The sequence below is a fragment of the Prionailurus bengalensis genome, chromosome A2 (assembly GCF_016509475.1).
Source record: "Prionailurus bengalensis isolate Pbe53 chromosome A2, Fcat_Pben_1.1_paternal_pri, whole genome shotgun sequence".
Taxonomy (NCBI): Eukaryota; Metazoa; Chordata; class Mammalia; order Carnivora; family Felidae; genus Prionailurus; species Prionailurus bengalensis.
The window spans coordinates 53,757,364-53,774,317 of NC_057348.1; the positions used below are offsets into that span (position 1 = coordinate 53,757,364).

The 16,954-nt window shown below is 42.5% G+C and overlaps 1 protein-coding gene and 1 pseudogene across 2 annotated transcripts in view; one reads left to right on the forward strand and one right to left on the reverse strand.

Moving 5' to 3' along the window:
- Nucleotides 1-16,954, forward strand: part of MKRN2 (makorin ring finger protein 2) — a 27,607-nt gene continuing 10,653 nt past the window's right edge. The window contains exons 1-4 of one of the 2 annotated variants that reach the window (XM_043588158.1): nucleotides 1-149; nucleotides 13,560-13,688; nucleotides 15,009-15,190; nucleotides 16,335-16,639. In XM_043588158.1, coding sequence (XP_043444093.1) covers nucleotides 124-149; nucleotides 13,560-13,688; nucleotides 15,009-15,190; nucleotides 16,335-16,639 — 642 coding nt within the window. In that variant the 5' untranslated portion in view covers nucleotides 1-123. Of the gene's footprint in view, nucleotides 150-12,286; nucleotides 12,312-13,559; nucleotides 13,689-15,008; nucleotides 15,191-16,334; nucleotides 16,640-16,954 lie in introns of those variants that run through there. The other variant, XM_043588159.1, reaches the window with a different exon arrangement.
- On the reverse strand, nucleotides 14,522-14,642 carry LOC122488885 (annotated as a pseudogene).

The following is a 16,954-nucleotide window of genomic DNA, read 5'->3' on the forward strand; positions in this document are numbered from 1 at the left end:
ACACGGAAGGGGCGGTGTACGCCGGCGTGACGCGGCCGCGCGGGATGGGCAGGGCCAAGGCGACGACGACGGCGGCGAGAGCGAGAGACGGTGGCGCGACAAGGGCCCTCAAGCCCGGCCACCATGAGCACCAAGCAAGTCACTTGCAGGTTAGTGCGGGGGATCCAGGAGTAACGGGCCACTTCGCTTTCCCTTTGCCCCCCCAAGCCCCCGCTCCGGCCCCTTGGCGGCTGGTGCACCCCAACCCCACTACCAGGGAAACTGAGGCTGAGCGGATTCTTGAAAAGTTGCTCAGCTGTTCGCGGTCGGGCTTTCCTGGGCGGAGCTCGGGCTGCGGCGGGAACCGGTCACCTGGCGTGTGTGTGGCTATGTGTTTGGGATGAGACCCCAGGTCAGGCCAGCGCCGGGGCCTGTGAGCTGGAAGGACGAGCTAGCCAGGGCCGTGCAGGTCGCTGAGGCCTGAGGGTAGGGGTGGAGCCCTTGGAACTTGGAGTTTAGCTGGAAAAGGAGATTTGGAATTGGGTAAGGAGACGCTAAGTGATCGTTTGCCAGTGGGGATACCACACAGGAATAGGTTATTGATCTATAATCAGGGCCTAGAACGAGCTGGGGTCCCGAAAGGGGTCTTCGTTTCCCAAGAGTTTGAAGATCTCTGCGGCCTAAATTTACAGACTCAGCAAATAAGAATTGTGCAGGGAAATAAAAATGTCGGGTAGTATTTACTGAAAGTTGGTGAAGTGCTTCGCGTATTTCCAAGTGCTCTATATTCATTGTCACTAGACTTCACAATAACACTGCCAGGAAGATATAATTCCCATTTTACAATACAGGAAATTCAGATTGAAGGAGATTAAGTGACACTCTTACTGAGACACCCATTTATGTGGAGAAGTACAACGGTAATGGATGGATGGTGTAGAAAATTCGAAACCGGATGCTACACTGCGACTGCTCCTGTGAAGCAGAAAGAGCTTGGTTGTGTAACACCCTCGTTCCTTGGTGAACTTGTGGCTTACCAATCCTGGGTTCCTAGTCTTGTTGGCCTGATACTTGGACAGTACAAATTTTAATAACTGGTTTCAGTGTGTGGGAAACATTGCCCCCCAAAATCAGTTGTATAGTTTGATTATGTAATGAACAGTTTATTAAATTCTCATCTATGTTGTTACTTCTTAATTAGCATGAATAATTGAGAAGGGACTATGTAAAAAGTTTTCAGTTAGTATTAATATGTATTAACTGTTCAACCAGTTTATCCAAGGCCATGGCTTATATGAAGCAGTAGTCAGAAATTTGCACTCAGTGTCTACAGAAAATAGGTTATCTGTGTTAGAAATATCTTTTGTGAGACCTGTTTGTGTTCATTTTTATTTGTATGAAGCAAGCGTTGTGCGTAATTGTAAAGCAGATTTTGGTTACTCTTCTTAAGATGTGTCCACAAAAGAGTACACATTTGTGTAATGCTTTATAATTGAATTTTAACTCTTTATAGTATCTAGTTTTACAGAGAAGGACTTGGAACTTACTCCTAACTTCACATCTAAATGCAGGAGCAAAAACTTAAATCAAGATCATCTTGGTTTTTTTTCCTTCTGCACTGAGATGGCCTAACCTGAAAGCTTTAATTTAATTTAATTTAATTTAATTTAACAGGGGCATCCTGCAGGATGTTGTTGCATATAAACTCAAGAGTGGGTTGGAATGTTGGAAAGGGATCACTTCTGTTTAAGTACTGATGTTTGGTGGAGCCCTTAAAATGCGCTGGGTGCTCTAACGGCCACATCGCCTGTAACCCAGCAACCCTCACTGTTCCACAGATTGTGAAACCAAACCTGTGCACTGAAGTGATTGCCTGAGGTCATTCAGCTTCTAAGTGGCCAAGGTGTGGCATCAGAGCCCATGCGCTCATTGACCCGATGACATCCAAATAAATTTGGGAAATGATAAAGTTTCTTCACTACAGGAATTTTTAAAGCTATTCATATGTGTCTATGTAAGGAAAATGCACGTAAAAATATATAGAAAGTAAAAGAAGTTTACTTGCAAAAGGGTGTGAGGGAGTCCAATCTCGCAAGGACTGCGTCACCAAATAAAAAACTAGAACACATTTAAATGAAAAGAAACTGCAGTATTACCTAGAGTACCAAGTTCACATTAGTGTTTCATGGTGGAAAAGCTTCTCACATTGTATTATCTTCACAAAAGTCTTATCTCCAGACATTGGTAACTCACAGGAAATGTCCAAGATAGGATTTATTTTGGGAGACCAGGCCTTAACAGGGTGCTCAGCTGTTTTGGATTTATCTGAAGGTGAAAAGTGTTTTTTGCTTTGTTTTCCTGGCTGTGGCATGTGATGTACATGCTTATTCTGAATAGCAGCAGGACAGAGTTTAAGTTTTGCCTTTATTCTGATATGCAGACATCTCTAAGAGATGGATGTTGAAATGCTAGGATTCCCAAATTTAATGACAAAGACACTCCATATGTTTATTGCCTGGAATGGCAAGAATGGCTACTCACACAGTTGTGCTGTCAATCAGCTCTTCTGATTTCTCCCATGCCACTCTATCCACAAACAAGCTGGGAATTATTTTTGCTGATTCTTCTTGCTAACTATTTTCCCATGTCTTCCAGTCTGTTTTTAAAGTCCTGGTGCAGCTCTCTCCGCCCCACCCCTGCTTGTGCTCTGTGTCTCTCTGTCTTTCACAAATGAATAAACATAAAAAAAAAGTCGGGGGGGGGCACCTGGGTGGCTCAGTTGGTTGAGCATCCGACTTCGGCTTAGGTCATGATCTTGCGGTTCGTGAGTTCGAGCCCCGTGTCGGGCTCTGTGCTGACAGCTCAGAGCATGGAGCCTGCTTCAGATTCTGTGTCCCCCTCTCTCTCCGCCCCACCCCTGCTTGTGTTCTGTGTCTCTCTGTCTTTCAAAAATGAATAATCATAAAAAAAATTTTTTTAAGTCCTGGTGCAGGCCTTTATGATAGCTTGGTAACCACTTTCTTTTCTTCTATGATAGAGGTTCCTTTGTCTTATCATCACTAGGCAAAGACCTAGAATTTGTTTCCTTGGAACATCAAGCTTGGAATCACAAAAAATGAGGGACCTTGTCAGCCAGTGAGTGGTAGAAGAGCTTGAAATCTGGAGTTGGGCAGTTCGGGATTCTGATCCTGCTACCACCTGTGCCACAACTTACTCATCTATAAAATGGAGATGGTAACGCCTAACCCGCGGAGTTAGTTAAGGGATTAGACAGTAACAGCAAACCATCATAGAGTGTTTTTGGGGTGGTAGGCTAAGCATTTACATGCATGGTCTCAGCCAGACCTCAGAGTCATCTATCACAGAAGTCTATGGAATACCAATTATTATATTATGGTTGGGGAAATTGAAGCTTGGAGATTTAAATAACTTGCTCATGGTCATATAGCAAGCTCTCTGATTTCACAGTGTTAACTATTACACTATACTTCATCCCTACGTCTTTTAACGTTTATTTCAGGCCTACCACCAGGCCCAGCATTAACCCCTTTACCTGTCACTGGATCTGTTATCACATGCCGTACAGCCATAAAATTTAAGTCTGAAAATATGTAAGGAAATGTAAAGAAAAGTGACACTGAGAATGTAGATTACCCATATACTCAGATATGATTTGCAGAAGCATTTTGCTAAAGATATGCACCATTGAAAGGCATGTAAGAAACTAAATTGAATTTGTTTGGCTCAGTCCTGCACTGCAGCTAGAGCTGCTAGTGGTTCTGTGGCTAGAAGTGAACCTGATGTCCTTTGCAACATATTTTTTTGTTTTGTTTTGTTTTAACATTTTATTTATTTTTGGGAGACAGAGAGTGACAGAGCCCAAGCAGGGGAGGGGCAGAGAGAAAGCGAGACACAGAATCCAAAGCAGGCTCCAGGTTCTGAACTGTCAGCACAGAGCCCGATGCAGGGCTCAAACCCATGAACCACGAGATGATGACCTGAGCTGAAGTCAGGCGCTTAACTGACTGAGCCACCTAGGCGCCCCCTGTCCTTTGCAACATATAGTAGCTATGGTCCTTTGGGGTCACCCAGGATAACAGACCCTTTTGGAGTCCCCCCGAGAAATCTCCCTACTCTGAGTCTCCAGTTATGCACTGTTCCCCTTCATACTACTCACCCCCTTCCCATTCCCCACCCCAGTTCATGTCTCAGCCTTCTCTCTAGGAAGATATAAGGGATGGTTTGACCCATCCCTTAAGATTGAATAGTTGGAAATTCATTACAAGGTGCAGTATGAGAGAGGCCTGGATTAAACTTAGTATAACATAGATGGGGAGGGATAGCTCTAAGCAGTTGACAAGATGCTTCAAAGGACAGGCAGGATGTGTTCAAACTAGTTTTCTGTTTGTCGCTGGGGAGTGGAAATGATGACATATGCTACAAAAATAGGACTGAGCTGGCTTCATTTCTTACATAACCCTTATTTCATGCTCCCCTTGAAGGCACTGCACTGATGGTGGTCTAGAAGTTATTTTTGAAGCTGTTTAAATCTCAGCTTAGTCACTTACAGAAGTGAAATGTCTTGCATGAAGTCACCAGCTTATAAGTGACTAATTAGAAGCTCTAGTTGATGGTTAAGTATTTGTTTTCCTAATGGGGAAGAGAGTGAATGAGCAGAGTTTGGAAGGCAGATTGTCTGAAGAAGACTTACGGGAGGTGGTAGAATTATAAAAGGCACCCTTGTAGGACCACGAAGAATCTGTCCTCTTGTATGCCTGGTTAACAAATAGTATTTGGTAGAGAACCTCTGGTAGTCTCCTACTCACCTTTTCTGTTTGTTTCTTTTTCTTTCTTTCCTTTTTTTTTTTTTTTTGACATCTTTAGTGTCTCCAAAGGAAACTATTACAGAAGTATTTATTAGATCTTATTTTTTGTGGACCTGTTTATATAGCCACTTTGAGCCTGTTCTCATCCAGTATTTATGAGTTTACTAATCATGGTAGTAATCTGTCTTTCTTTGTCATTCAGAGTTGGCTCTTGGTGCTGATTTTTTTTTTAACTTTTATACACACATTAGGGTAAGTGAAATAACCCGAACACAAACGACCACATGTTGTATGATCCTACTTATATGTAATGTCAAGAAGAGGGGCAGAGGTGCCTGCTGGCTCAGTTGGTAGAGCATATGACTCTTGGTGTTGGGGTCATGAGTTCAAGCTGGTCCACGAAGGAAGGCCGCTGGAAACAATTCAGTGCAAAAGGTGGGCTACAGTGTTTTTGACAGGGGTCACAGCATGGGTAAAGGCAGAGTGACAGGGAAGTCAGTTTTGGTTGGAAAAGGTCAGGGTATCTGGGAAAATTGGAGCTGGGGACCCCCTCCTAGCAATTTGACCTTCTGTAAGTCTTCACTGGTCTCTGAGCCTCAGCTTCCCTATTTGCATCGTGGGTGTAGTGGTACTACAGTATTGCTGGGGTTAACTGAGCTATTGAAGTGAACGGGCTAGTATTGATAGTACTGTTCAGTAGATCTTTGGTATTTTTTCACATTTCATGTATTTCTCATAATATACTCTTTCAGAGGGAGGGAGGGCCTTCCTTGCCCAAAAGTCTTTATTCAAGAGGCATCTGAGTTATTAGCCCTCTCTAAAAAAGATAAATTGTGAAAATCATATAGAAGAAGGAGGAAATGGGTAAAACCAGAAGGTTGTGAGTTGATAATGTGGAAGCTGGTGCTGGGACATCTTGAGAGTTCATTCTGCCATTTGGTTTACTTTTGTATATGTTTCATATGTGTTTGGAATTCTCCATAAAATGTCTTTTTAAATAAGTTAAAACATGGGTTCACAGATAAAGCTCCTTTACAAAGCAGCCTCCTAACAGGCTCTTCCCCTGCACTTTCAGTCCTCTTCAAATCTGTCTTCCATCTTGCAGCTCAAGTGGCTTTTTCTGAAAGAGGCCTGGGAAAAGGTGTGTATGATAACTGTACAAGCATGCCCCAGAAATAGTGCATGTTCGGTTCCAGGCCACTGCAGTAAAGCAAATTTTGGAATCAAGTGAATCAAGTGAATTTTTTGGGTTTTCTGGTGCATATAAAAGTTATGTTTATCCTGTAGTCTATAAAATGTGCAATAGCATTATGTCTAAAACACCATGCACATACCTTCATTTAAAAATACTTTTAGGAGTGCCTAAGTGGCTCAGTTGTTTAAGCATCTGACCTCTTGATCTCACTCAGGTCATGAGTTCAAGCCCCACATCAGGCTCTGCACTGATAGCATGGAATCTGCTTGGGATTCTCTCTTTCTCCCCCTCTCTGCCCCCCCTCACTTGCTCGCTCTCTTTCCCTCAAAAATAAATAAGTGAACTTAAAGGGGAAAAAAAGACAAAAATGAAATTTGCCCCATTGACTCTCTTTTTATAAACCATTTCTCTGCAGCATGGGATGCTGTGTGATAGCATTTTACCCACAGCAGCACTTCTTTAAAAATTGGGAGTCCAGGGGCACCTTGGTGGCTCAGTCAGTTAAGCGTCAGACTTCAGCTCAGGTCCTGATCTCATGGTTTGTGAGTTCGAGCCCTGCATCGGGCTCTGAGCCTGGAGCCGCTTCGGATTCTGTGTCTCCCTCTCTCTCTGCCCCTCCCCCTCTTGTGCTCTCTCTCTCTCTCTCTCTCTCTCTCTCTCTTTCTCTCTCTCTCAAACATGAATAAAATGTATAAATAAATAAATAAATTGGGAGTCTATCCTTTCAAACTCTGCCACTGTTTTATCAACCAAGTTTATGTAATATTCTAAATCCTTTGTTGTCATTTCACCAATCTTCGCAGCATCTTCACCAGGAATAGGTCTCCCAAAATCACCTTCTTTGCTCATCCATAAGAAGCAACTCCTCGTCTGTTTTAAGTTTTATCATGAGATTGCAGCAATTCAGTCCCATCTTCAGGCTCCGTTTTTTTTTTTTTAATGTTTATTTATTCTTGAGAAAGAGACAGAGCAGGAGCAGGAGCAGGGGACGGGCGGAGAGAGAGGGAGACACAGAATCTAAAGCAGGCTCCAGGCTCTGAGATGTCAGCACAGAGTCCGGTACAGGGCTCTAACCTTCGAACTGAGAGATCATGACCTGAGCTGAAATCCAGTTCTTAACCCACTGACCCATCCAGGTTCCTCTCTCTCTCTCTCTCTCTCTCTCTCTCTCTTTTTTTTTTTTAATTTTAAAACTGCTTATTTTTGAGAGAGACAGATAGACAGACAGACAGGATCTGAAGTGGGCTCTGTGCTGAGAGTGGAGAACTGACGCGGGGTTCAGACTCACGAACTGTGAGGTCATGGCCTGAATGGAAGTCAGATGCTTAACTGAGCCACCCTGGCACCCCTTCAGGCTCCACTTCTAATTCTAGTTCTCTTTATATTTCCACCACATCTGTAGTTAACTTCTTCCCCTGATGTCTTGAACCCTCAATGTCATCCATGAGAGTTAGAATCAGTTTCTTCCAAACTCCTATTAATGGTGATATTTTGACTTCTTCCCATGAATCACAAATGTTAATGGAATCTAGAAGGGGAAGCCTTTCTGGAACCAGGTTTTTAATTTACTTTGCCCAGACCATTAGAGGAATCACTGTCTGTGGCAGCTATAGCCTTACACAATGTATTTCTTAAATAGTAAGACTTGAAAGTTGAAATCACTTCCTGATCCTTGGGCTGCAGAATGGATGTTGTGGTAGCAGACATGAAAATAATAATTAATTTCGTACATCTCCAGCAGAGCTCTTGGGTGACCAAGTGCGTCGTCAATGAGCAGTAATGTTTTGAAAGGAACCTTTTTTCTGAGCAGTAGGTCTCAATAGTAGACTTAAAATATTCCGTAAACCACACTGTAAACAGTTGTGCTGTCATCCAGTCTTTGTTGTTCATTCATAGATCACAGGCAGAATAGATGTAGCGTAATTCTAAAGGGCCCTGGGATTTTCATAATGGTACATGAGCACTGGCTTCAACCTCAAGTCACCAACTGCATTAGCTCCTAACAGAGTCGGCCTGTCCTTTGAAGCTTTGAAGCCAGGCATTGACTTCTCTCTAGCTAAGAAAGTCCTAGATGGCATCTTCTTCCACTAGAAGGCTGTTTTGTTTTTATTGAAAATCTGTTGTTTAGTGTAGCCACCTTTGTTAATGATCTCATCTAGATCTTCTGGATAATGTGCTGCAGCTTCTACATCAACACTTGCTGCTTTACCTTACACTCTTATGCAATGGAGACAGCTTCTTTCCTTTAACCTCATGAACCAACCTCTGCTAGGTTCAGACTTTTCTTTCTTTCTCCCTCCCTCTTTCTTTATCTATCTATCTATCTATCTATGTTTATTTATTTTGAGAGAGAGCATGCACACAAGCTAGGGAGGGGCAGAGAGAGAGAGAGAATCCCAAGCAGGCTCCACACTTAGCGCAGACCCCATGTGAGGCTCAGTCTCATGACTGCAGGATCACAACCTGAGCCAATTCCAAGAGTCAGACACTTAACTTGAGCTACCCAGGTGCCCAGCTTCAGACTTTTCTTCAGCAGCTTTCTCTCCTCTCTCAGCCTTCACAGAATTGAAGAGAGTTAGGGCCTTGTTGTCAATTAGGCTTTGGCTGGTGTTATCTCTCCATCCTAAAACTTTCTCCATATCAGTGCTCAGGCTGTTTGGCTTTCTTATCATTTGTGCGTTCACTGGAGTAGCACTTTTAATTTTCTTCAAGAACTTTTCCTTTGCATTCACAACTTGGCTAAATGTTTGGTGCAAGTGGCCTAGCTTTTGGTTTTTCTCAGTTTTTGACATCCCTTCCTCAGTAAGCTGAATCATTCCTAGCTTTTAGGGTAAAGTGGGAAACTTAGGACTCTTCATTTCACTTGAACACTTAGAGGCCACTGTAGGGTTATTAATCGGCTTGATTTCAATACTGTGTGTCAGGAAACGGGGAGCCACCCAAAGGAAGGAGAGAGAGATGGGGAACGGCCTGTTGGTGGAGCAGTCAGAACACACACATTAATTGATTAAATTTGCCATCTCATATAGACATGGTTCATGGTACCTCAAAACAATTACAATAGCACCATCAAAGGTCACTGGTCACAGATCACCATAACATATAATAATAATGAAAAAGTTTAACGTCTTACAAGAATTACCAAAATGTGACATAGACAGATGTGAGTAAATGCTATTGGAAAATGGCACCAACAGACTTGCTCGAAACAGGACTGCCACAAACCTTCAATTTGTAAAATGCAGTATCTGCAAAGCACTATAAAGCAAAGTATGCCTGTAAACAGTTTTCTTTATGACAGAACTCTCAGAACCTTTCCTCTGCTACTCTCTGTTGTAAATCTCTAAGAAAGACTAGATTGTGCCATTTCCTAAGTTGATTTGACCATTTGTTATCTCTTGTTTTGAGATGCACTCATCAGTGTCTCAGCTGACATAGGGTAAGTTGGAGCACAGTTAAATGATGCTCCAGCGTCATCTTTCGGCAGGCCTGTTTGAACCCCCTACAGTGCCTCTCTTCTGTGCATTTTTCTTGCTGTTCACTCTTTCCTCTCTCCCACTGGCATCCCTACCACTTTGCAGACTCTGCTTGGACCTGACCTCCTCTGGGATGTTGCCCTCTCTCAGCCCATGGTATGTGTCTCCTCAGCACTCTGCATGCTTTGTGATAAGGCACAGGTCACTTTTATAACGTCAGCTTAGTTGTCATTGTTCTTTACTGGACTTTAATGAGAGTTGGACTTTGGGGGTACCTACTGTGAGATAGGTTCTGTACTGAGCATTTTATATTTTTTTTAACCATACTCTTGCCAATGTGTATGTTTTTAAAACTAAAATAACCATATATTATTACAAAAGCAGTATATGTTCATGGTAGAAATGTTAGAACATACAGATCAGGAAAAAGAAGAAAGTAAATATACTTTACCCACAAAGATTGCCTCTCTTAATATGTTATCATATATTGGAGCACCTGGGTGGCTCAGTGGGTTGAGCTTCCGACTTCAGCTCAGGTCGTGATCTCACAGTTTATGAGTTCAAACCCCACATCAGGCTCCATGCTAACAGCTCAGAGCCTGGAACCTGCTTCGGATTTTGTGTCTCCCTCTCTCTCTGCCCCTTCCCCGATCACACTCTCTCTCCCTCTCAAAAATAAGTAAACATTTCAAAATATGCTATTATATATCTTTCTGGATTGTTTTCTAAAATCTATTTATTTGTTTTGAGAGTGGTGGGAGGAGCAGAGAGGGAGGGAAAGAGAATCCCAAGCAGGCTTCATGCTCAGCACAGAGCCTGACGCGAGGCTCAATCTCACACACTGCGAGATCATGACCTGAGCCAAAGTCGGATGCTTACCCTACTGAGACACTCACTCGCCCCTATAAATGCTGTTTTATAATCTGCTTTTTTGTTAATAATCTTGAACTTTCCATGTCAGTAAGTTTTCATTTTATCTTAGTCCATACTCAGATTTCTCCATTTGTTCCGAACATGTCTTTTACATCTGGTTTGTTCACACTGGAATATAATCCTGGACTAAACATTGCATTGGGTTCTTATGTACCTTATGTAATGTCTACTAACCTAGCACAGCTCCCTCCTTTTTAAATTTTTCTTAACAGCTTTATGGAAGTATAATTTACATACCATAAAATTTACCCATTTTAAGCATACAAGTCAATGATTTTAGTAAATTTAGAGTTTTATAAGACCACAATTAAACTTTAGAAAATTTTCATCACCCCAGAGTTACCCCTCCTGCCCATTTGCAGTCACTCTGCATTACCCCTTCTCCCAGCCTGAGGAACCACTTGCCTACTTTTTGTCCCTATGGATTTGCACCCCCGACCTTTTTTTAAAATGTCAGCTCTGTGCCCAGAATGGGGCTTGAACTCATGACCCCAACATCAAGAGTCATACGCTCTACCAACTGAGCCAGCAGGCACCTCTGCCCCTCTTCTTGACATTACATATAAGTAGGATCATACAACATGTGGTCGTTTGTGTTCGGGTTATTTCACTTACCCTAATGTGTTTGAGGTTCACCCACGTTATAGCATGCATCAGTGCTTCACTCCTTTATTGCCAAATAATTCCCATTGTATGGATATATTACATTTTGCTTATCCATTCACCAGTTGATGGAATTGTAAAAGTTTACACTTTCTGGCTGTTATGAATGATGCTTATATGAACATTCATGTACAAGTATTTGTGTGAACATACGTTTTTATTTTTCTTGTGTAAACACCCAAGAGTAGAATTACTGAGTCATATGGTAAATTTAAGTTTTAAAAAAACCACCAAACTGTTTTTCCAAACTCAGGTTCCCTCTACTCCTTCCATGACACTTACTTGTTAAAGAAACCTAGCCCACGTACCGCCTCTTCTTTTATATTTATCTGATTGCTTTCTTGTGATGGCTTTTAGCTTGTTCTCAGTCCCCTGCATTTCCTATAAACTGGGGGTTAGATCTGGAGTTTTGTTGGATTCAAGTTAAATTTTTTTGGCTAGAATGTATCACAGGCTATGCTGTGTACTTAATCCATATTGGGTCACATCAGCAGACACGTAATATTTCAACTTCATTTTGTTCCATGTAGATATTGGGTCCAGCATTATTTGTTGAAAAAACCATTCTTTCCCCCATTGAGTTACACAGACAAGTTTACCAAAGTCAATTGACCATGTGTATGTGACTATTTACAAGTTCTTTAAAGAGATTCCCTCAGCCTCCTTGAACTCCAGTCTGTGTCTGTTCAGCTCAGCAAGACTGCTGTGCTCTGCTTGGGGTTCATCTCCTTGCACCAAGGCCCAGAGTGTGCCTCTCAGCAGAAAGCCAGGCTGAATGTGGGCTTACCTCGTTTCCCTTCTCTCAAGGACCAGTCTTGTGTTGCCTTTTGTTGCCTTTTGTTCCTGTCTCAGAGCAGTTGTTTCCTATATTGTGTTCTGCTTTCTAGTTTGTTTGTTTGTTTGTTTGTTTTTTCAACAGAGAGAGACAGAGCATGAACGGGGGAGGGTCAGAGATAGAGGGAGACACAGAATCGGAAGCAGGCTCCAGGCTCTGAGCCATCAGCCCAGAGCCCAACGCGGGACACAAACCCACGGACTGCGAGTGACCCGAGCTGAAGTCGGACGCTCAACCGACTGAGCCACCCAGGCGCCCCTGTTTGTTTGTTTTTAATTGGAAGGCTCTTTCATAGCTAGAAGCAAAAATCTGTTCTTTCTTCCTCTCTGTGTTTCAGTTTGAATAGTTGCTGTTGCTGTGTCTTCAGGTCTTCTGAAATGTTCCTTTGTACTCTCTAATTTACAGTAAGTTCTTGCAGTGTAATCTGCATTTCAGATATTGTAGTTTTCACTTCCAGAAGTTCCACTTAGTTCTTTTTTATATCTTCCATTTCTTTCATACTCAGCATAATTGAACATATTTATGATCTTTGTTTTTAAAGTCCTTGTCTACTGATTCCATCATCTGTCATTCCTGTTATTGACTAATTTTTCTCCTTGGTTATGGGTCACATTTGTCTGCTTTTTGGCATCTCTAGTAATTTTTTATTGGATGCCATTGTGAGTGTTTTTGAGCATTTGGGTTTTATGGTCTTCCTTCAAAGACTGTTAAAGTAGGTTTTGTCTGACAGTTATTTGCTGTCAGCTTGATCCTTTTGAAGCTTGTTTTTAAGCTTTATTAGGGTGGGTCTAAAATACTCTTGGGGCGCCTGGGTGACTCAGCTCATGATCTCACGGTTCATGGGTTCGAGCCCTGCGTTGGGCTCTGTGCTGACAGCTCAGAGCCTGGAGCCTACTTCAGATTTTGTGCTTTCCTCTCTCTCTCTCAAAAATAAATAATAAACATTAAAAAAAAAAAAACTTTTTAAAATTACTCTTTACTTTAGGACTCTTTACCCTTATTACCAAGGCATGTCCCTTTGGGATCTCTCTACCATTTGCCAGGTGTCTCTACTCTGGCTGGACAGAATTAGAATGCTTCCCAGTTACTTCTTCAGGACCAGAATTAGACCTCTCGGTGGAACATCTTATATATTTCTTTTGGTGCTGCACTCCGTTACTTGATCTTTGCCACAACCCAGTAAAGTAGGAAGTGTAATTTTCATTTTCTAGATGGAAGTAGTGAGGCATAGGGAAGTTGGTTTTGTGGCTTGCTCATAGGTGGCAGGGCTGGATCTTGGGCTCAGGTCTTGCAATTCCATTACAACCATACGCTTTAAACCCTGTGAGAACAGAGAGAACAGATTTTCAGAGAGCATTTTCTCAGTTTTGAGGCTCACATTTACATATGCAACACCTCAAATCAAGAAGGTTATCTGGAAACAGAAATTTATGGGATCATTTTTCTTCCAGAAATCTCGTTGAATTAGTTGTGCGTCCAAAATCACTGTCCTAGAATCCAGGAAATATGGACATCTCCAGTGCCTAATAGAGCCTTGATACATAATATATGCATAATAAGCATTTATATGCGAGGCTTAAGAATATGGGGATCTTATAAAGTAAAGTTTTAGAAAGTTTCTAAAAGTTTTATGCCTCTGCTTGTCTCTTCAGGTATTTTATGCATGGTGTGTGTCGGGAAGGAAACCAGTGCCTGTTCTCACATGACTTGGCCAACAGCAAGCCATCCACCATCTGCAAGTACTATCAGAAGGGCTACTGCGCCTATGGGACTCGTTGCAGGCAAGGGCTCCACAGCTACTCCCAGCTTTTCTCCCAAGTTAACTACTGTCAGGGATTCAGATTCCTCACGTGGAGTGTGGGTATTGATGAGAGGAAAGATTTAATTTGAAAGTAATATGACAACAAAAAGTATGGCAAAATCATTTTGAAATCTCAACTTTATTGCCATGAAAATAATTGTAATTTTTCAAAATCACTTTTCAGGCCTTATTCTTATGGGTCTCTAGTTATAAAATCACACTCACAGTGTGTATCTCTTGCTTTTTTCCCCACTTAACATGTCCAAGTTTTTCCCTAAGCTGCTACTTTATTTCCTAAATGTAATTTTATGTTTCATAGTGCTAACATACCATCATCTGATTCACTATTCCTCTCTTAGATATTTAAGTGGTTTCCTGTTTTTTTTGCTATGAGTACCCCTGCAGTGAACATATATATGCATATAGAGTCTGCCTTTTTTCCACTGACATCTGTAGGCAAGTTTTGTGAATTCTAAACAGAAAAACATGCCAAAACTCAGTTCAAGTGCTTTTATGGTGAAGAGCTGATCTGTTCTTTCCTGTGCCGCCTGGAGGGTGGTGGAAGTTGCCCCTGCCCCACCGGCAGGTGCCCCAGAGAGACAGTCCAGGAAAGGCCCGCCCGGCTGTTACATTGGCCATCATTAACATTTTGGGGACGCCTGCCAGAAGAACACTGGCTTGGATCTCAGAAGATTTCAGTTCAACGTCTGGCTGGACTTTTGGGGATGTCTGTGTGTGGTGTGGGTTATTTTGTCTGTCCCACGCACATCCCACAAGGCCACTTAAGTGTAGGTGATAGATAGCAATGTACCGCTCAGTCTGAATTGCCAGGCATTTTGTACTAATTGATAAGCTTTTGGGAAAACTTTTCAATTAGCAATAATTGCACGTCAGATAAACCTCATTGGCTGCAATACTGCCACTGCGCAAAGCTAATTGATAAGCTTTTTCTCACTTTTCTTTAAGGATTTTTTTTTTAGATTTATTTATTTATTTTTTAGAGAAAGAGAGTGTGAACAGTGGGGGGGCAGAGAGAAATGGAGAGGGAGAATCCCAAGTAGGCTCCGTGCTGTGAGCATGGAGTCCGACACAGGGCTCTATCTCATAAACCGTGAGATCATGACCTGAGCCGAAATCAAGAGTCAGATGCTTAACTGACTGAGCCACCCAGGGTCCCCAAGCCTTTTATCATTTAAAATATGGGAAATGATTGTCTCACTCTCCACCTCCACAAAAGAAGAAAGGATGTTCCACGTGCAGGTCGTGTGTCCCTCATATGTTTGCTGTGTGTTTTGTTTAGATACGATCACACGAGACCTTCTGCTGCAGCTGGCGGTGCTGTGGGCACTGTGCCCCATGGCGTGTCCTCCCCGGGTTTCCATAGTCCTCACCCTGCTTCTGACCTCACTGCATCTATTGTGAAAACTAACTTACATGAGCCTGGGAAACGTGAAAAGAGAACACTGGTACTTCGAGACCGAAGTGAGTGAGCAGAGTGAAAAGCAGTCTCGGTTGTTCGTCATGCTCCTTTCTGGCCCTCTCTTGTCAGAGGGCTCCTAATCTGGTCCCCTCCAAGCTGTTCAAGGGTGGAGCCCAGAACTGTCCTGAGAGCAGCTGCATTTGGCTGCAGAGCGTTCAGTTGATGCAGTGGGTCTCGGGTTGGGCTGATTGCCAAGTTCGGCCTGACAAGACATGTGGAGTGACCTTTTGTCAGTTTTTAACTGCTGTCTGTATGGGGTGGTTCTGAGAAGCACCAGGCTTTCAGAGCTACATATTTTGATAAAGCGCATGTTTCACTGTTTTACTTCCAGGTCAGTTCATAGTCTTAGTTCTTGTGCTCAGCCATTGTTTGGTATGTTAGGTTACAGCTTTGGTAATAGAATAGCATATTGGGGTTTGTGGAGGAAGTAGGCTACAAACCATACAAGTTATTTTTATTGGTTGGTCCTCAGCAGGTGAAGGGATTTCTAGCTCTTGGAATTGTGTTGCGTTAGCTAGGTAGTCTCCATCCTAAGCAAACAAGTAATCGCACTAATCGAATGTGTCCTCTCTAAAAAGGCTAGAAGCTCATGCGGCAGAGGGTACAGCTCCTGGTGTGAGGAGGGGGCCATAGGGGAGTCAACACTGGCTTCAGGACCCAGAGGCTCGCTCTAGATTTTGATTCTCGTTCACTTTAAAATGATAGGTAACTTTCCTAATATAAAGGAAAGCACTGTGTTCTACCGACTTCATTCTAAATTCCATTTGACTTCTATTATGGTGTTAAAAAAATTCTCATGATTGTTTTTTAGTGTTAATGGGTCCATGGTTGACATTTCCATAGTTGTCATCTTTAAACCGCAACTTGAGTGTTCCTCTGTATACAGATATCATGATCTGTTTTGCTGTTTTCCTGTGTTGCCAATTAATGTTTTTTCCTTTCTTAAAAAATCATGGTTGCAGGAATGTCATCAAGAACATTTTATACTTCTCCTTCTATTTTTTCCCTCTTGGCCTATTTCTGTATGATCCAAAGAGTAGAATTCCCAAGGTCAGAGTTACTTAATTTGTTAGGTTTTGACTAAGTGCTTACCAGAAATTTTGGGCCAGTTTTCATTTTTGTGTGTACCGTGTGTTTTGTATTAAGATCTCTCTGGCATGGCTGAAGAAAAGACTTGCCCAAGTGTGGTGAGTAATCCAGGAGGCTGCAGCGATCTCCAGAATGGCCCAGAGATGAAGCCGCATTCCTACCTCGATGCCATCAGGAGTGGCCTTGATGACTTAGAAGCCAGCAGCTCCTACAGCAGTGAGCAGCAGCTGTGCCCCTACGCGGCTGCTGGGGAGTGCCGATTTGGGGATGCTTGTGTCTACCTGCATGGGGAAGTGTGTGAAATCTGTAGGTTACGAGTGCTGCACCCCTTCGACCCAGAGCAAAGGAAAGCTCATGAGAAGGTAAAATCACAAGCTTTTGCATGAGCTCATTTCAAGAAATTTGAAATGGGCTAAGTGACAAAATTGTTGGTATTCCTGTAAGCCATCTTTCTGCCAATAATACCTGCAGTGTGTACCTGGCATATTTATACTCTATTTTCAAGTCCTTTTTCCTGTTGTCATTTTGACAATTTTTGATTATTTAGAATAAAGAAAAAGGGTAGAGGCATCAGAAGACATGTATGTGTCTCTGTCTCTGTCTCTCTCTCTCTCTCTCTCTCTCTCTCTCTCTCTCTCTCTCTCTCTCGTGCACACACACACACACACCCTCACCCT